At 40.2% G+C, this 20,684-nt stretch overlaps 2 protein-coding genes and 1 long non-coding RNA gene across 4 annotated transcripts in view; 2 read left to right on the top strand and 1 right to left on the bottom strand.

The window, feature by feature from the left end:
* Window positions 1-3,455: 3,455 nt before the first annotated feature.
* Window positions 3,456-5,273, bottom strand: LOC123730492 (uncharacterized). The gene is made up of 3 exons (XR_006761932.2): window positions 4,908-5,273; window positions 4,643-4,778; window positions 3,456-4,419 (listed from the first exon to the last, which is right to left on the bottom strand). It is a non-coding gene; the product is annotated as an uncharacterized LOC123730492 (long non-coding RNA).
* A 318-nt stretch (window positions 5,274-5,591) lies between these two features.
* LOC106586886 (rab-like protein 3) lies at window positions 5,592-18,869 on the top strand. The gene is given in 9 exon segments (XM_045707447.2): window positions 5,592-5,639; window positions 5,859-5,952; window positions 5,955-5,987; window positions 6,081-6,132; window positions 9,573-9,578; window positions 11,239-11,289; window positions 11,420-11,576; window positions 17,319-17,357; window positions 17,486-18,869. Coding segments are annotated over 9 exon segments (537 nt in total). The 3' UTR covers window positions 17,543-18,869.
* Window positions 18,605-20,684, top strand: part of LOC145850494 (guanylate-binding protein 7) — a 31,156-nt gene continuing 29,076 nt past the window's right edge. Inside the window, exon 1 of one of the 2 annotated variants that reach the window (XM_082969197.1) lies at window positions 18,605-18,882. The gene's annotated coding sequence lies outside the window, so the exon portion shown is untranslated. The remainder of the gene's footprint in view (window positions 18,883-20,684) is intronic. The other variant, XM_082969196.1, reaches the window with a different exon arrangement.

A 20,684-nucleotide genomic window follows, 5' to 3' on the forward strand; every position in this document is an offset into this window, starting at 1 on the left:
TTTTAAAATCGGACATATCGAGTGCATAGAGGAGGTCTGTATCTATAATTCTTAAAATAATTGTTATGCTTTTTGTGAACGTTTATCGTGAGTAATTTAGTAAAATGTTAGCGAATTCCCCGGAAGTTTGCGGGGGGTATGCTAGTTCTGAACGTCACATGCTAATGTAAAAAGCTGGTTTTTGATATAAATATGAACTTGATTGAACAAAACATGCATGTATTGTATAACATAATGTCCTAGGGTTGTCATCTGATGAAGATCATCAAAGGTGAGTGCTGCATTTAGCTGTCTTCTGGGTTTTGGTGACATTATATGCTGGCTTGAAAAATGGGTGTCTGATTATTTCTGGCTTGGTACTCTGCTGACATAATCTAATGTTTTGCTTTCGTTGTAAAGCCTTTTTGAAATTGGACAGTGTGGTTAGATTAACGAGAGTCTTATCTTTAAATGGCTGTAAAATAGTCATATGTTTGAGAAATTGAAGTAATAGGATTTTTAAGATTTTGAAAATCGCGCCACAGGCTGCAAGTGGCTGTTACGTAGGTGGGACGAATTCGTCCCGCCTAGCCTAGAGAGGATAAACCCAGAAGACAGCTAAATGCAGCACTAACCTTTGATGATCTTCATCAGATGACACACCTAGGACATTATGTTATACAATACATGCATGTTTTGTTCAATCAAGTTCATATTTATATCAAAAACCAGCTTTTTACATTAGCATGTGACGTTCAGAACTAGCATACCCCCCGCAAACTTCCGGGGAATTTACTAACAATTTACTAAATTACTCACGATAAACGTTCACAAAAAACATAACAATTATTTTAAGAATTAAAGATACAGAACTCGTTTGTGCAATCGAGGTGTCCGATTTTAAAATAGCTTTTCGGTGAAAGCACATTTTGCAATATTCTCAGTAGATAGCCCGGCCATCACGGCTAGCCATTTAGACACTGACCAAGTTTAGCCCTGACCAAAGTCAGATTTACTATTACAAAAGTTTGATTACCTTTGTTGTCTTCGTCAGAATGCACTCCCAGGACTGCTACTTCAATAACAAATGTTGGTTTGGTCCAAAATAATCCATCGTTATATCCAAATAGCGGTGTTTTGTTCGTGTGTTCCAGACACTATCCGAAATGGTAAATCAGGGTTACGAGCATGGCGCAATTCGTGACAAAAAAATTCTAAATATTCCATTACCGTACTTCGAAGCATGTCAACTGCTGTTTAAAATCAATTTTTATGCCATTTGTCTCGTAAAAAAGCAATAATATTCCGACCGGGAATCTCCGTTTAGGTAAACAAAGGAAAGAAAACAAAGCTTTCGGTCGACGCGGGCACGAGCCTGAGTCTCACAGTACTGTAACCAGCCACTACCCAAACGCGCTACTTTTTTTCAGCCAGAGCCTGCAAAGCCACGATTCAGCTTTTTGCCGCCTTCTGAGAGCCTATGGCAGCCGTAGGAAGTGTCACGTAACAGCAGAAATCCTTTGTAATGGATAGAGATGGCAAAGAAGGCCAAGAAATGGTCAGACAGGGTACTTCCTGTACAGAATCTTCTCAGGTTTTGACCTGCCATTTGAGTTCTGTTATACTCACAGACACCATTCAAACAGTTTTAGAAACTTTGGAGTGTTTTCTATCCAAAGCCAATAATTATATCCATATTCTAGTTACTGGGCAGGAGTAGTAACCAGATTAAAGCCAGATGATAGCAGTGTGAGCTTGTTGAGGTTGTTGTCCTTGATGATCTTTTTGGCCTTCCTGTGACATCGGGTGCTGTAGGTGTCATGGAGGGCAGGTAATCTGCTTTTAGGTAAACAGACAAAGGAAAAGAAAGCATTCGGTCGAAGCGGGCACGCGCCTAAGCCCATAGTACTCTGAGTGGCCACTTGCCAAAAGCGATAAAGTGTTTCAGCCAGAGCCTGCCTCGATATCGTTCAGCTTTTTCCCGGGCTCTGAGACCCTATGGAAGCCGTAGGAAGTGTCAGGTTATTGCACAGATCCTGAGTCTTCAATAAAAAGAGCCAAGATGAAACACTACTTCTCAGACAGGCCACTTCCTGCTTGAAATCTTCTCAGGTTTTGGCCTGCCATATGAGTTCTGTTATACTCACAGACACCCTTCAAACAGTTTTAGAAACTTTAGGGTGTTTTCTATCCAAAGCCAATAATTATATGCATATTCTAGTTACTGGGCAGGAGTAGTAACCAGATTAAATCGGGTACGTTTTTTATCCAGCCGTGTCAATACTGCCCCCTAGCCCTAACAGGTTCATGTGAACTTCTATGGGCAAGGTGGGACGTCAGCGTCCCACTCTGTTCAACAGCCAGTGGAATCGCGTGGCGCGAAATACAAATACCTAAAAAATGCTATAACTTCCATTTCTCAAACAAAGACAAGACTCTCGTTAATCCAACCACGTTGTCCGATTTCAAAAAGGCTTTACAGCGAAAGCAAAACATTAGATTATGTCAGGAGAGTACCCAGCCAGAAATAATCACACATTCATTTTCAAAGCAAGCATTAATGTCACAAAAACCAAAACCACAGCTAAATGCAGCACTAACCTTTGATGATCTTCATCAGATGACACTCCTAGGACATTATGTTATACAATACATGCATGTTTTGTTCAATCAAGTTCATATTTATATCAAAAACCATCTTTTTACATTAGCATGTGGTTGTGTTGCCCTCTGGTGGTTAAGTTAAGTAAGTGAGGTGGAGGAGCAGAGTTTAATTGAGTGAATGATTTGAGTCTCAGTTGTGTAGCCTGAGGAGATTGTGTGAAAGTGCAGAGGATTTGGATGAGGTTTTTCCTCCATGTTAATGCTGGATCAAACTTTCATTTCCTTAGGTTGTTCTTGTTGTTTCTTCATATTATTCTAATCATTATTTTCAGCATATTTGTTTTATTTATGATCCTGTATCTGTGTAGTCATGTTATTATTTCATATTATGGATATTTATGATTATTTTAAAAAGTTTTAATTGTTATTTAATTGTACTATCAGATATTGGTCTAACATTAAAAAAAAAAATAGATATACAGGTTTAAATGAGAACACTTAATTTCCATGGTACTGTCACTCACTATATATTAAACATAATGGGTCACTTGCAATAACTGATGGCCACTAGATTATAGCCAGCTGGTCTCTCATTAAACCATCGACACCCAGAAAATTCCCTTCACAGCTTATTTCAATAGCAACCATCATCCGCCAATGATTTGGCAACTACACCACCCACAACCGCAGGGCTCTCCAGAGGGTGGTGCGGTCTGCACAACGCATCACCGGGTGCAAAATACCTGCCCTCCAGGACACCTACAGCACCCGATGTCACAGGAAGGCCAAAAAGATTGTCAAAGATAACAACCACGTGAGTCACTGCCTGTTCACCCCGCTATGGCCACTTTAATAAATGGAATACTAGTCACTTTAATAATATCACTTTAATAATGTTACATATCTTGCATTACTAATGCCATATGGATATACTGTATTAAACACGTGAATGTGATAAATAACATTTGATTTGATTGATGACCGAAATAAAAATGTTTGATCCATTTTAGAATAAGGCTGTAACGTAATAAAATGTGGAAATAGTTCAAGGGGTCTGAAATACTTTTCTGAATGCACTGTATGTGGTAATAAGTAATCTTAGGTGAGTACATGGGGAGATATATCTCTGCAGATGATCTGGTCTAAATCACTGATACAGGTCCCGCTCCACCCTCCTGTGGTATGGATAGCTTGTTATTATGTCCCCAGAGAAACCTAGATTCAATTAAAGGTCCTATCTATTGTCATTACGTGGCCCTGGGTATAGATTGTTCTCTCTCTCTCTCTCTCTCTCTCTCTCTCTCTCTCTCTCTCTCTCTCTCTCTCTCTCTCTCTCTCTCTCTCTCTCTCTCTCTCTCTCTCTCTCTCTCTCTCTCTCTCTCTCTCTCTCTCTCTCTCTGGTCGTAAATTCCTGGAGGAGACCCTCTCCCCCTGGCCATGCAGAAAGAGACACATAGAGAGAACAAAGCATTTCACAGCGAACTCCTAAATCCTCAAAATGGGGATTTGATACAAAATGTCCACTTGTGAGAAGGTGGGAATGGTCCATGGATACTTAAGGGACGGGTATGACGAGTGTGTTTCATTTGGTGACCTCAGAGAGGACAGGAAACACACATTATTATATCTCTGAATATGTACACTTCTCAATTATGGGGTTTGCATCTTATTCTTGTATTAAATGAATGAGTAAAAATGCCAGAACCCTGTTTGTTGTTTGAGTTAGTCTTGTCCCAACCAGCTACGGAGCATTTGGGAGATGCTGGGATACGTTCACACTCCATTTGGGAGTCCAATGACCGTCACATTCTCAGTTAGACGAGCTGTGGTCTTTAACTATAAGAGGAAAATAAATAAAATACAATTAGGTAAAGTTATTATATTCTATTTGTATAATTCAGAATAAACCTTGAATAAACTGTATAAACATTCATGTCAGTGAAGATAATCAGTATCAATTGAATGCATTTCTTATAAAGCCCTGCATTCATTTAAAGTTTATACAAAATAAGTACTATATACTGTAGAAATGAGACATTAGGGGTGTCTTGAAGATTACCTTCAGTAGCATGATGTCATAACTGATCTGCGTTATATTCTCATGTAAGGGATGCCGATGACATTGTGACACCTGAATATTTTGACAACTCTTCTTGAAGTCATGGGCTCCAAACAACACCATTAAAGGATAAGCACTAACAGAAAATCAAAAAGGGTCGCAAGACATAGAATGAAATAGAAGAAGTCCTCAAGAGACGTAACAAGATGCAACAAAACATACCGCATCTGGATTAATTTGTTGTCTATGACAAAGAAAGACTCACTTCCTTAAGCAGTGTGCTGAATTCAGGACAAAGTCCTCCCGGATGAGCAGGTGAGATGGAGTGGAAATATCACACATTTTTAAGTTGGTTGTAAGTGGCCTCAGATGATTCATACCAAAAATCACCTTTTAAAACAAAGTACACCATCCGTATGTCTCTTTAGAACGTCATTCATGTCCCTAACCTGTCAGGACCTCAACAGGAACAAGAACATTAGAAATGCTTCTCTTACTTTACAATTCAACAAATAACCTTGTTTACTACCTCACTGAGCACTTTCTTACGAAGAAAATACGTTTTGACACAAATGTAACGTCTAACTTGCGCCAAAATGGTTTGTAGTTGTAAATCCCAGGTTGCACGGCTGTAACACACGATGGGTATAGTGTGGGCAGGGATTTTTCTTCTGACCAATTAGGTGAGTTTATGGCCTTTTCCTCCGACCAATCACGTGAGCGTATTGCCTTTTCTTCCGACCAATCACGTGAGGTGTTGTCTCTCTATATACAGTGCTACCTCCTTTACAACCCCCACCTCCCTCCTTCCACACCCCTCCCTCCACACACACACACACACACACACACACACACACACACACACACACACACACACACACACACACACACACACACACACACACACACACACACACACACACACACACACACACACACACACAGTGAAATGGTGCCATGGTCTAGCAGATTATTCATACTGAAAGTGAAAGCTGAGGTAAGGTGAGCTGGAGTGGAAGTGGTGAGTGGTCTCAGATGAAGCAAAAATAACCTTTTTAAATAAAGTACACCACCTGAACGTCTGCTCAGATAAATATTTACTTTGAGGTTTATCAGTCAGGATTATTGAGATTTATCAGTCAGGATCATTGAGGATTATCAGTCAGGATCATTGAGGTTTATCAGTCAGGATCATTGAGTTTATTCTCTATTACAGGTCCATTACTACAAGGAGGGCACACCAGAGGAGAAGACCTACTGCATAGAATTATGGGATGTTAGAGGATCTGTGGGCTGTGCCAGCAGTCTGAATGCACCAGAGTGGTTTTCTACAACTCTGTCAATGGTAAAGTCAAACATCTGGTTGGCTGTATAAGTCATAACATAAAGCAAACCTACTGTATAGATCAGTAATGACACATTATTTGTGTCCTCACATGAATTGTATTTGTTCACGACTTGACAAACAAGAAATCCAACCAGAACCTGCAGTACCAGTCAAAAGTTTGGACACACCTACTCATTCAATGGTTTTTCTTTATTTTTACTATTTTCTACATTGTAAAATAATGGTGAAGACATCAAAGCTATGAAATAACACATATGAAATCATATAGTAACCAAAATAGTGTTAAACAAATCCAAATATATTTTATATATGAGATTTTTTTTAGTAGCCACCCTTTGCCTTTGACAGCTTTGCACACTCTTGGCATTCTCTCAACCAGCTTCATGCTTTTCCAACAGTCTCTTCATGCTTTTCCAACAGTCTTGAAGGAGTTCTCACATATGCTGAGCACTTGTTGGCAGCTTTTCCTTTACTCTGCGGTCCAACTCATCCAAAACCATCTCAATTGGGTTGAGGTCGGGTGATTGTGGAGGCCTGGTCATCTGATGCAGCACTCCATTAATCTCCTTAATCAAATAGCCCTTACACAGCCTGGAGTTGTGTTTTGGGTCACTGTTGAAAAACAAATAGTAGTCCTACTAAGCGTAAACCAGATGGGATGGCGTATCACTGCAAAATGCTGTGGTAGCCATGCTGGTTAAGTGTGACTTGAATTCTAAATAAATCACAGACAGTGTCACCAGCAAAGCACCCCCATAGCATCACACCTCCTCCTCCATGCTTCACGGTGGGAACCACACATGCGGAGATCATCCATTCACCTCTATGCGTCTCACAAAGATACAAATTTGGACTCATCAGACCAAAGGAAAGATTTCCACCAAACTAATGTCCATTGCTAGTGTTTCTTGGTCTCTTCTTATTGGCTTCCTTTTGTAGTTGTTTCTTTGCAGCAATTCGACCATGAAGGCCTGATTCACGCAATCATCTCAACAGTTGATTTTGAGATATGTCTGTTACTTGAACTCTGTGAAGCATTTATTTGGGCTGTAATCTGAGGTGCAATTAACTCTAATGAACTTATCCTCTGCAGCAGAGGTAACTCTGAGTCTTACTTTCCTGTGTTGGTTCTCATGAGAGCCAGTTTCATCATAGCGCTTGATGTTTTTTGCGACTGCACACATTTTCCGGATTGACTGACCTTGATGTCTTAAAGTAATGATGGACTGTCATTTTTCTTTGCTTATTTATGGGCTCCCGAGTGGCACAGCAGTCTAAGGCACTTCATCTCAGTGCTAGAGGCATCACTACAGACCCTGGTTTGATCCCGGGCTGTATCACAACTGGCCGTGACCAAGAGTTCCATAGGGTGGCGCACGATTAGCCCAGCGTTGTCCGGGTTAGGGGAAGGTTTGTCAGGGGTAGGCCGTCATTGTAAAATAACAATTTGTTCTTAACCTCTATGGGCTAGGTGGGACGGTAGCGTCCCACCTGCGGGACACAGCCAGTGAAATATCAGGGCGGCAAATTGAAAAACAACAAAATGTCAAAATTCTACTTTGTCAAACATATGACTATTTTACACCATTTTAAAGATACCCTTCTCCTTGATGTAACCACATTGTCTGATTTCAAAAAGGCTTTACAGCGAAAGGAAAACATTAGATTATGCTAGGAGAGTACATTGACAAAAATAATCACACAGCCATTTTCCAAGCAAGGACATGTGTCAATTAAACCCAAAACACAGCTAATGAAGCACTAACCTTTGACGATCTTCATCAGATGACACTCCTAGGACATTATGTTACACAATACATGTATGTTTGGTTCGATAAAGTTGATATTTATATCCAAAAACAGCATTTTACATTGGCCCGTGATGTTCAGAAAATATTTTGCCTCCAATACTTCGGTGAATCAGCACAACAATTTACAAAAATACTCATCGTAAACGTTGATAAAATATTAAACTGTTATTCAAAGAATTATAGATGAACATCTTTATGCAACCGCTGTGACAGATTTCAAAAAAGCTTCACGTGGAAAGCACACTTTGCAATAATCTGAGTACTGCGCTCACAAAAATACACCAGGCATTACAGATACCCGCCATTTTGGAGTCATCTAAAATCATAAATAGCATTAGAAATATTCACTTACCTTTGATGATCTTCATCAGAAGGCACTTCCAGGAATCCCAGGTCCACAATAAATGTTGTTTTGTTCGATAAAGTCCATAATTTATGTCCAAATAACTCCTTGTTGTTTGCGCGTTCAGTAAGCTACTCCAAATGTAGGAAGCGCACCGAAAATTTCACGACAAAAAGTTATATTTACGTTCGTTGAAACATGTCAAACGTTGTAAAACATCAATCTTTAGGGCCTTTTTAACTTAGAACTTCAATAATATTCCAACCGGACGATTACAGTGTCTTGAAAAATGTTTTGGAACACAGCTACCTCCTCACGTGAACGCGCATAATTGTGGCCTGTCATTCTCTCGGTCATCAGACTCCAGGAGGTCTTGTTCGCTCTCTGTTGACTGCAAAAGCCTGAAACATGTTCTAAAGACTGTTGACATCTAGTGGAAGCCTTAGGAAGTGCAAATTGAACCCTAAGTCACTGTATACTGAATAGGCCCAGTCTTGAAAACTACAATCCACTTCCTGGTTGGATTTTTTTCTCAGGTTTTTGCCTGCCATATGAGTTCTGTTATACTCACAGACACCATTCAAACAGGTTTAGAAACTTCAGAGTGTTTTCTATCCAAATCTACTAATAATATGCATATTATAGTTTCTGAGCCAGAGTAGTAACCTGTTTAAATTGGGTAAGTTTTTCATCCGGACATGAAAATACTGCCCCCTAGCCCAGACAGGTTTTAACTGACTTGCCTAGGTAAATAAAGGTTAAATACAACGTTTAGCTTTTCTTGCCATAGTATGGACTTGGTCTTTTACCAAATAGGGCTATCTTCTGTATACCACCCCTACCTTGTCACAATACAACTGACGGGCTCAAATGTTTTAAGATGGAAAGAAAATCCACAAAATTACTTTTAACAAGGCACACCTGTTAATTGAAATGCATTACAGGTGACTAAATCAAATCAAATCAAATATTATTGGTCACATACACATGGTAAGCAGATGTTAATGCGAGTGTAGCGAAATGCTTGTGCTTCTAGTTCCAACAGTACAGGAATATCTAACAAGTAATATCTAACAATTCCCAACTACCTACTACACACAAATCTAACAAGAAATCTAACAATTCCCCACCAACTACCTAATTCACACAAATCTGAAGGGGTGAATGAGAATATGTACATATAAATATATGGATGAGCGATGGCCGAGCGCCATAGTCAAGGTGCAGTAGATTATATAAAATACAGTATATACATGTGATATGAGTAAAGTAAAATATGTAAACATTATTAAAGTGGTTGAGAGCGGTGCAGTTGCTGTACCAGGCTGTGGTACAGCCCGACAGGATGCTCTCGATTGTGCATCTGTAAAAGTTTGTCAGGGTTTTGGGTGACAGGCCAAATTTCTTCAGCCTCCTGAGGTTGAAGAGACGCTGTTGCGCCTTCTTCACTACACTGTCTGTGTGGGTGGACCATTTCAGTTTGTCTGTGATGTGTACGCCCAGGAACTTTAAACTTTCCACTTTGTCCACTGCTGTCCCTTCGATGTGGCTAGGGGGGTGCTCCCTCTGCTGTTTCCTGAAGTCCACAATCATCTCCTTTGTTTTGTTGACGTTGAGTGAGAGGTTGTTTTCCTGACACCACACTCCGAGTGCCCTCACCTCCTCCATGTAGGCTGTCTCGTCATTATTGGTTATCAAGCCCACTACTGTTGTGTCGTCTGCAAACTTGATGATTGAGTTGGAGGCGTGCGTGGCCACACAGTCGTGGGTGAACAGGGAGTACAGGAAAGGGGTGAGCACACACCCTTGTGGGGCCCCAGTGTTGAGGGTCAGCGAAGTGGAGATGATGTTTCCTACCTTCACTACCTGGGGGGGCGGCCCGTCAGAAAGTCTAGGACCCATTTGCACAGGGCGGGGTTGAGACCCAGGGCCTCCAGCTTGATGATGAGCTTGGAGGGCACTAGGGTGTTGAATGCTGAGCTCTAGTCAATGAACAGCATTCTTACATAGGTATTCTTTTTGTCCAGATAGGATAGGGCAGTGTGCAGCGTGATGACGGTTGTGTCATCTGTGAACCTGTTGGGGCGGTATGCAAACTGAAGTGGGTCTAGGCTGGCCGGTAATGTGGCGGTGATATGATCCTTGACTAGCCTCTCAAAGCACTTCATGATGACAGAAGTGAGTGCCACAGGGCGGTTTTCAGGGAACTCAAAGCAGCAGGAGGGGTGAAGTCAGGCGCAGGAGACCAAGGTCCGTGAACACACGTTTAATAGGCAATAGTCCAAACTGCTAACAACATGTAAGGCAGGGCAAAAAATACAAGTAAGGAAGAGCCCGAAAACAGAGTAGAAGAGGCCCCCCCCCCCCCACTAACGATCTAACACAATACAGGTGCTCACATAAACCAGACCAAACCAAAATAAAATGAACAGAGGATCGGTGGCAGGTAGTAGGCCGGCGACGATGACCGGCGAGCACCGCCCGAACGAGGAGAGGCGCCACCTTCAGTCGACGTTGTGACAGCGGTAGTCATTTAGTTCAGTTATCCTTGCCTTCTTGAATGGTTAATGGTAGCCATCTTGAAGCATGTGGGGACAACAGACTAGAATAGGGAGTGATTAAATATGTCTGTAAACACACCAGCCAGCTGGTCTGCGCATGTTCTGAGGACACGGCTAGGGATGCCGCCTGGGCCAGCAGCCTTTCGAGGGTTAACACGTTTAAATGTTTTACTCACATCAGCCACTGAGAAGGGGGGGGCAGACTTTGGGCGGGGGGGGGGGGCAGACTTTGTTAGTGAGCCAAGACGATGGCACTGCATTAACCTCATTACCTCATGAAGCTGGTTGAGAGGATGCCAAGAGAATGCAAAGTTGTCATCAAGACAAAGGGTGGCTACTTTGAAGAATCTGAAATAACAAATATATATTTTATTTGTTTAACACTTTTTTGGTTACTACATGATTCCGTATGTGTTATTTCATAGTTTTGATGTCTTCACTATTATTCTACAATGTAGAAAATAGTAAAAATTAAGAAAAACCCTGGAATGAGTATGTGTGTCCACACTTTTGACTGGTACTGTATATTGCTTGTCACTAGAGGCCTTGAACAAAGACTCCTCCCCAACAGGGGTAATTGTCTCATGGGTGTATCCTACTGAAATAACTGAATTTGAAATGTTTTAACATATATTTAAAGTTAAATATAAGTTATTATCATGGAGAAACTATACTTACTTGTCTTGTCTTGAATATGTTCCCTTGCCTGAACACCTCCAATGATTACGACAGAGAGCAGTTTGCTGATAGCTCCGTGCCTTTTCTCCTGATAGTCACCAAGTTTGATCAGATCCCAGAGAACAAGAGGAATGATGTTCTCACCAGGACAGCTTTCCTGTCTGAAGACTTCAATGCTGAGGAGATCAGCCTGGTAGATGCATCCTCACTTCAATTAGCCTTCTAGGCCTCTATCGATACTGAGTTATCCATCACTCGGTCAAAGACAACCTGCAGCCTTGTCCTTTTGCTATCAATTAAAGCCCAATGTATGGATAATGTATGGGCAGTGGACACACATCATTAGTATGGTAACAGCTATAGGTAATGGACTTATTTTTTTGACCTTTTTGATGTTTGTGATTCTTATGGCATTACTCACGGTCAGTGTGAACGAGAGTGACTTGACACAACGGGCGAAGCAAGCTGTACAAACAAAACAGAAATGAAACAGGACCTCTTAATAATGAAAGGGGTTGAAGTCTGCCGTGAAGCGTTCATCCATGAATACGGGTAAGAGTCTAGCTACAGTATCAGATATTATACGTTTCTAATGTTCTCAGAAAGTTGTTTTCATTGCAAGTTAAAGTTTACTGTTAACTAACTAGCTGACGTTAGACGGCTGGCTCGCTAGCTAACATTACGTTTATGATCTGTGTAGTAATGTTTTCTCAGAATGCCATTTTGCATTGCTAGTTACAGCCTAATGTTAACTAGCTAACAATGAACATGTTTGGTTAACTATAGCTAGTTATGACAATCTGTTTCTATTGCTAGTACTCTGTGGATTGGGATTATGGATCATTGTTTAGATAGCTAGCTACATGTCTAACAAATTACCCCAAGTTAAAGCTTACTGTTAGCTAGCTAGCTGATGGCCCATCAAGTTAGCCAGGTGTGTCTGATGGTGATTACGGCTATCTATTGTATAATAATGCTAAAATATTTGTATCTGGAATTTGTCTTTCAGCATCAGTAGAACACGCCTGAATCTCCTCCACCAGTCAAACAAGAAGAATGCTCTAATGCCTCTCATTAAAAAGAGAGCTGGTCCAAGCAAGCACAGGTTACACCTGAAGCATGAGGACTTGCAGCGAGTGGTGAACTTCATCAACAACTACTTAGAGGAAAGTGCAATAGTATTACCAGGATGCCACCCAGGACACAAACACTTTGGTGGAAAGCTGCAGCCATCCCATGTGACAAAAACAGCAGTGTGGCATATCTACAAGGAATCGTTGACAACACTTGGTATGTAAAGCAGAAACAACATGTTTTGATTATAGAATTGACCTCCAACATGATTGGCAATTTGTCTGAGATTGCTGGTGTTGTGAAGGACAACACTGTGGCAGGGGCCAACATCCCACAGCTGGTTGGACTGGAGGATGGTAAGGTGCTGGTGGAAAGCTATGGCTGGCAACAATACCTGACTCTGTACTTCTGGCCACTGCCACAGATGAAGCAATACCAGCACTACAGGTGAATATCATTTTCATTGCATTGTATGAGGTTATTCTTCTTATCTAAACTTGGGAGGTGAATTGATGTTGTGCAAGGTTGCAATGTCTTCTGATGTTTAGTTGTTGTTATTTCCTGTTTTTCAGCTTCGATGCTCTGGAGCCATAGATGGTCTGCCTGTACACGCACCACCTGGACTGGACACAGCTAGACAAATGTATCTTTTTGAGAAGATCAGGAAGTTTTGTGATGAAGAGGCTATGGACATCAAATGCCCTGCACCAAAGTCAAGGAGAGGACAGAAACAGGCTCTTCGATTATAGATTCCCTTGTTCATGTGTGGTTCAGACGGACCAGTCATCATCACTATCTGCAGTGCCTCTATTCAAATGACTCTCTCCTAACACACACGCATTGCTGATACGATTTGTTTTATCCCGCTGCTTAGCCACTTTACCCCTGATTGTATGCATTTAACTACCTCATCTATCACTGATATCGTTATTGATACTGTTCTTGTACATACTGTATATTATTATATTTATATTGACACTATCTATTTCTGATATTGCTACTATGCAAGTACCGTATATTCCGGACTATAAGCTGCAACTTTTTTCCCACGCTTTGAACTTTGCGGCTTAAACAATGACACGGCTAATATATGGATTTTTCCCGCTTTCAAATTTGTGGGTCCTGACAGCGTGGAGCATTGTCAAAAAATCCACTATCATCAACGGGTTTCGAAAGGCTGGACTGCTGCGTGTTGAAGAGGGCTCAGCGGGGGATTTGCCTCCGGATGAAAGTGACGAGAGTGACAATGAAAATGATCCAATATCGGATGAAGCAATTCTGAGGCTATTCAAATCCGACACCGAAGGAGATGGTTTCAGTGCACAGGAGGAGGAAGATGGTGACCAATGACTTTCTTGGTAGGCTACTGTTTACTGCTCATTTTTTATTTTTTGTTACAAGCCGTGATTCGTTAAAGCCTATTTATTTTTGTTACAAGCCGTGTTTCGTTAAAGCCTATTTATTTTTGTTACAAGCCGTGTTTCGTTAAAGCCTATTTATTTTTGTTACAAGCCGTGTTTCGTTAAAGCTGTGTAAAGTTCATTTGTTTCAATGTACCGGTAGGCACCTGCGGCTTGGTGACATGTGCGGCTTATTTATGTTCAAAATAATATATATTTTTTTTAATTCAGTGGGTGCGGTTTATATTCAGGTGCGCTTGACTTGTTATGGATAGGGGGCAGTATTTTCACGGCCGGATAAAAAACGTACCCAACTTAATCTGGTTATTACTCCTGCCCAGATACTAGAATATGCATATAATTAGTAGCTTTGGATAGAACACACTCCAAAGTTTCTAAAACTGTTTGAATGGTGTCTGTGAGTATAACAGAACTCAAATGGCAGGCCAAAACCTGAGAAGATTCTGTACAGGAAGTACCCTGTCTGACCATTTCTTGGCCTTCTTTGTCATCTCTATTCAAAACAGAGGATCTCTGCTGTAACGTGACACTTTCTAAGGCTCCCATTGGCTCTCAGAAGGCGCCAGAACGTTGAATGATGACTCTGCAGTCTCTGGCTGAAAAACATTAGCGCATTTAGATAGTGGTCGATCTGAGAACAATGAGACGGGTGCGCGCCTGCACGTGAAGAGTCCATTTTACATTTTCAGTCTTTGAACGAAAACAACGACTCCCGGTCGGAATATTATCGCTATTTTACGAGAAAAATCGCATAAAAATTTATTTTAAACAGCGTTTGACATGCTTCGAAGTACGGTAATGGAATATTTTGAATTTTTTTGCCACGAAACGTGCCGGCGCGTCACCCTTCGTTACCCTTCGGATAGTGTCTTGAACACACGAACAAAACGCCGCTATTTGGATATAACTATGGATTATTTGGAACCAAAACAACATTTGTTGTTGAAGTCCTGGAGTGCATTCTGACGAAGAACAGCAAAGGTAATCCAATTTTTCTTATAGTAAATCTGAGTTTGGTGAGTACCAAACTTGGTGGGTGTCAAAATAGCTAGCCTGTGATGGCCGGGCTATCTACTCAGAATACTGCAAAATGTGCTTTCACCGAAAAGCTATTTTAAAATCGGACACTGCGATTGCATAAAGGAGTTCTGTATCTATAATTCTTAAAATAATTGTTATGTTTTTTGTGAACGTTTATCGTGAGTAATTTAGTAAATTCACCGGAAGTATTCGGTGGTAATGCTAGTTCTGAACGTCACATGCTAATGTAAAAAGCTGGTTTTTGATATAAATATGAACTTGATTGAACAAAACATGCATGTATTGTATAACTTAATGTCCTAGGAGTGTCATCTGATGAAGATCATCAAAGGTTAGTGCTGCATTTAGCTGTGGTTTTGGTTTTTGTGGTTAACCTCTTACATCTAGACGTTCCGCTAGCGGAACTCCGCTCCAATATCCAATGATGGGCTTGGCGCGAAATACAAACTCCTCTAAAATACAAAAAATTCAATTTTTCAAACATATGACTATTTCACAGCATTTTAAAGATAAGATTCTCCTTTATCTAACCACACTGTCCGATTTCAAAAAGGCTTTACAACGAAAGCAAAACATTAGATTATGTCAGCAGAGTACCAAGCCAGAAATAATCAGACACCCATTTTTCAAGCTAGCATATAATGTCACAAAAACCCAGAAGACAGCTAAATGCAGCACTAACCTTTTATGATCTTCATCAGATGACAACCCTAGGACATTATGTTATACAATACATGCATGTTTTGTTCAATCAAGTTCATATTTATATCAAAAACCAGCTTTTTACATTAGCATGTGACGTTCAGAACTAGCATACCCCCCGCAAACTTCCGGGGAATTCGCTAACATTTTACTAAATTACTCACGATAAACGTTCACAAAAAGCATAACAATTATTTTAAGAATTATAGATAAGTACATAGCCCAGGCATCACGGGCTAGCTATTTAGACACCCGGCAAGTTTAGCACTCACCAATATCAGCTTTACTATTATAAAAGTTTCATTACCTTTTGTTGTCTTCGTCAGAATGCACTCCCAGGACTGCTACTTCAATAACAAATGTTGGTTTGGTCCAAAATAATCCATCGTTATATCCGAATAGCGGCGTTTTGTTCGTGCGTTCCAGACACTATCCGAAATGGTAAAGAAGGGTCGCATGGCGCAATTCGTGACAAAAAAATTCTAAATATTCCATTACCGTACTTCGAAGCATGTCAACCGCTGTTTAAAATCAATTTTTACGCCATTTTTCTCGTAGAAAAGCGATAATATTCCGACAGGGAATCTCCTTTTCGGCAAACAGAGGAAAAAATCACAAAGGTTGGGGCGGTCGGGTCACGCGCCTAAGCCCAGAGTCCCTTGATCGGCCACTTGAGAAAGGCGATAATGTGTTTCAGCCTGGGGCTGGGATGACGACATTCTGTTTTTTCCCGGGCTCTGAGCGCCTATGGACGACGTAGGAAGTGTCACGTTAGAGCAGAGATCCTTAGTAAAAGATAGAGATGGAAAAGAAGTTCAAGAAATGGTCAGACAGGCCACTTCCTGTAAAGGAATCTCTCAGGTTTTGACCTGCCATTTGAGTTCTGTTATACTCACAGACACCATTCAAACCGTTTTAGAAACTTTAGGGTGTTTTCTATCCATATGTAATAAGTATATGCATATTCTAGTTACTGGGTAGGAGTGGTAACCAGATTAAATCGGGTATGTTTTTTATCCAGCCGTGAAAATACTGCCCCCTAGCCATAACAGGTTAATAGTCCAGAAATTACGGTAACCATTTGGCTGTACCGTTTACACCTTCTGTAGAGACCCATCCTCTTGGCAAGATGTGGCTGGGGAATATCGCATTTCTCTCACATGATCCATTAATTTAGACAAGTGTGTCTGGGTAAGTATCATCTAATATTTATAAAATATTTTTATCTGGACACTTTGTGTTTACCTGGAATTTTTCCATATTGTAGGCCACTACTTTTAGCACTTTTAGTCTTAATCTTTACTGCACTATTTGCTGTTTAGCACATGACCTCACATGTGAATCCTTCAAGAGATGGGTGGGGCTAAAGCTTAAGAGGGTGTGACCGATGCTGAATGGGTGTAGACAAAGGAGAGCTCAAAATTCTCAAAATTGAGGTTACATGTTTATCAAGTTTCAAAGCAGAATTACTTTCCCATTGTTCCTCAAACATGCAGTGCATGATATACCATTTTGTAGCTCTGTGTCTCTGCTTATATCCTATGTAAAAAATACAATTTCAAATGTTGCTACATAAGACCGAATCAAGGTTGTCTGTCACATACAGTATACTGTTATTTCTATACATGAGTATCCACATTCTAAGAGTGTACATAAACATGTCCTCAATCACTGAATACTTGTGCTTATTATTTTAGGTCATAGAGAAGAGATACTTCACAAGAGACCCAAGTCAAGTGAGTAAGTGTTTGTCTTTGTGTCCATAACAAACATGCAACACTGGTCCGGTTCTTTCCCATGTTGAAACCATAACTATATCATCTCTCGACTTGAGACATAAAACCATCTCCCTTCCTCTCTCCAGATGACAGGTTTCACAGAGAGGAAACGCTTCAACTTCAAAAGCCCCCACTATGGCTGAGAGGAACACCACAGGTCTCTGTGGTTTCAGCATGCCTCTGTGCAGTCTCTCACTCAACAAGTCAACTTCCCTTTGTTTCTCTTTCTCTCTCGCTCTCTCTCTCCCGCTCTCTCTCAATGACATTTCTGTGTAAATACTTCACCAGTTAATTTTTTTGGACTGCAATAGAGTGGGCACCTAAATAGTGGAAGGCATCCTGGGTATGCTTGGGGAAATTTTGGTTCAAATGCACACAGCATAGTTATAGGAATTGATTTATTAAATAAGTTGTTTTTTTATACTTTCAACAAATGTAATTTATGTAATTGTTATCTTAAATATTTGTTTGCTATGTTCGCAAATGGATTGTACATTGTGTGCATCCCATTTTAACATGTAAAATAATAACAAACATGACACAGTAAAGATGTATTCAGTGTTTACATTTATTTTCCAATACTAATTGCTAAAAAAAACATTTGTGTAAAATTGAGACAACATTAATCCTGGACACTAAGGTATTTTCGTCTACACATGGGTGTCCTTGGGATGATCACATTCCTTGGAAGAAGTAAGAGCATCCCTGGGTCCAAGCATGGGATGCTTCCTGTGGTATTGTTGAATAGGACCCGTCCTTAGTGCTTGTCAATTATTGGTCTAAGAGTTTGACCACCCATTCCGGGAAATTAAAGCGACTAGAAGAAAACCAGTGTGGATGAGCATACAAGGTGTGTGTGCCCTGCTGTAAACTGTGTAGACTTAGGGTGTGTGCTATGAATCACTCTGTTTTACAAGTACAGGAACAGATACTAGATTAGATTAGATGACCTGTATTGTCTACTTAGGTAAATAAATACGTTCTTATGGTCAGCACTCAGCACAGAGTCGACTCACATAATGCAGTCAGATCCAAACAGATACAAACAAATCAGAGAGAGGGTCAAAACAGAAGGTCCAGGGCAAGGTAGCACGTCCGGTGAACAGGTCAGGGTTCCATAGCCGCAGACAAAACAGCAGAAACTGGATCACCAACACGACCAGGTGGAATTGGAACGGGGACAGCCAGCTACCACCCAGGACACCATCGCGGCCCGTGGAAAATTATTTTTCGTAGGCCCTCCTACAACTAAATAGTCAGAGGATAATCAAGTCCTTATCAAAAAAAGTCTTATCAATTTGGTTCATAGGCTAATGATTTACCTCAATCGTGATCAAATGATCAAACACTTTCACTTTTACAGTATATGCGTTCTATAAAAGCTGCAAGATTTGAGCTGTAGACCACTATACAAGAAGAGCCTGAAACAACTCAAACAATTCAGCAAGCAACCTGCCTGCCCGAAAGCATCCATTCCTTAAAGGTAATTCTGCATGTATGTCAATCTCCAGGAGGACTACATCTGTAACTCTGTCCATTGTATTACTATACCACTGTACCATTCCATTGTATTACTAAACCACTGTACCATTCCATTGTATTACTATACCACTGTACCATTCCATTGTGTTCCTATACCACTGTACCATTCCATTGTATTATAAGACATGTTGCTCATTCAAGGCCCCACACGGGAGTCTTTCAATGGTGAACACCTTATGCCATACAAATTAAATTAAATGTTTAACGGATTTCATTTTCTGAAAATTGTCTGTGAGCAAAAAAAATGTGAAAATACATATTTTTTTAAACTATAGTGACTTTAGTTCAACCTAATCAATATATTTTAGCCTCTTGGGAAGGCTATGTTGGTTTCTAGCTTGAGTTTGAAATACTTGCTATATTAGAAGTTATAGGTTACATGAATGAGGAATATATATGCTGGTGTCAATGGAGAGTGGATAAGAGCCATGGGGCCTGAAGAGTTACTAGGTAAGGGAAAAATTAATCACATGGTTACGTCACTGATAAGGGTGGATAGCTGTGGATTAGTGAGGAATGGGGGCCGAGGTCAGGTCACACGAAGTGGGAAGGAACAGTTTATTACCCACATCACAACCTGTTGGGGCTCGGGGGCAGTATTGAGACATTTTGAAAAAAATATGTGCCCATTTTTAACTGCCTCCTACACCAACTCAGAAGCTAGGATATGCATATTATTACTTACACATTCGGATAGAAAACACTCTGAATTTTCTAAAACAGTTTGAATGGTGTCTGTAAGTATAACAAAACTCATATTGCAGGCAAAAACCTGTGAAAAATAGATCCCCAAAAATTTTGAATTTTGTGACTGTACTATTTAGTGTCATTGTTTTATAGATAACATAGTGAGAAAGGATTCATTTCGCAACACCTACGGCTTCCACTAGATGTCAACGATCTTTATAAAGTTGTTTGAAGCGTCTATGATAAACAGAGAGCAAATTAGAATCCAAGGAAGTTGACATGTCATCACTTCATTTTTTTTGCGCCTGCGCATAAATCTGAGAAACGTGGGTTTGTCATCATTTTTTATCTAGACATAGGATAGGTTGTGTGAAAATATTACTGATGTTTAACGTTAAAAATGGACCAAAAGATTAATGCTAAACAACATTTGACATGTTTGAACGAACATAAATAGATTATTTACTAGGTTTTTTTTAGCTTTTCGGCGTGATTTTACACTCCCCCCACCACGTTTTGTGGGAGCATAATGAACGCTAAGTACTTGGTGTTATTTGGACATAAATTATGAACTTTGTCAAAAGAAACCACATTTGTTCCGGACCTGGGATGCCTGCCTTCTGATGGAGATAATCAAAGGTAAGGGGATATTTACAATGTTATTATCGATTTTAGATGATGCTAACTGTATAGCATAGCCTGTTGTTCTTAGCATAGCACCCCGTTTATTGCAAAATGTGATTTCCCAGTAAAGTTATTTTGAGATCTGGCCATTCGGTAGCAATTACAAGATGATAATATATTATTCTTTGAATGACAATATTATAATTTACCAATGTTTTCGAATAGTAATTTTGTTATGTTCACCGGAAGCATTTCAGAGAAGAAAAAAATCTGAATTTCACGCTACTGTAAAATGCTGTTTTTGGATATAAATATGAACTTGATGGAACAAAAAATGCATGTATTGTATAACATAATGTCCTAGGAGTGTCATCTGATGGAGATTGACAAAAATTAGTGCATAATTCTAGCTGGTTTCTGCTTTTGGTGACG

The sequence above is a fragment of the Salmo salar genome, chromosome 25 (assembly GCF_965601325.2).
Source record: "Salmo salar chromosome 25, fSalSal1, whole genome shotgun sequence".
Lineage (NCBI taxonomy): Eukaryota > Metazoa > Chordata > Actinopteri > Salmoniformes > Salmonidae > Salmo > Salmo salar.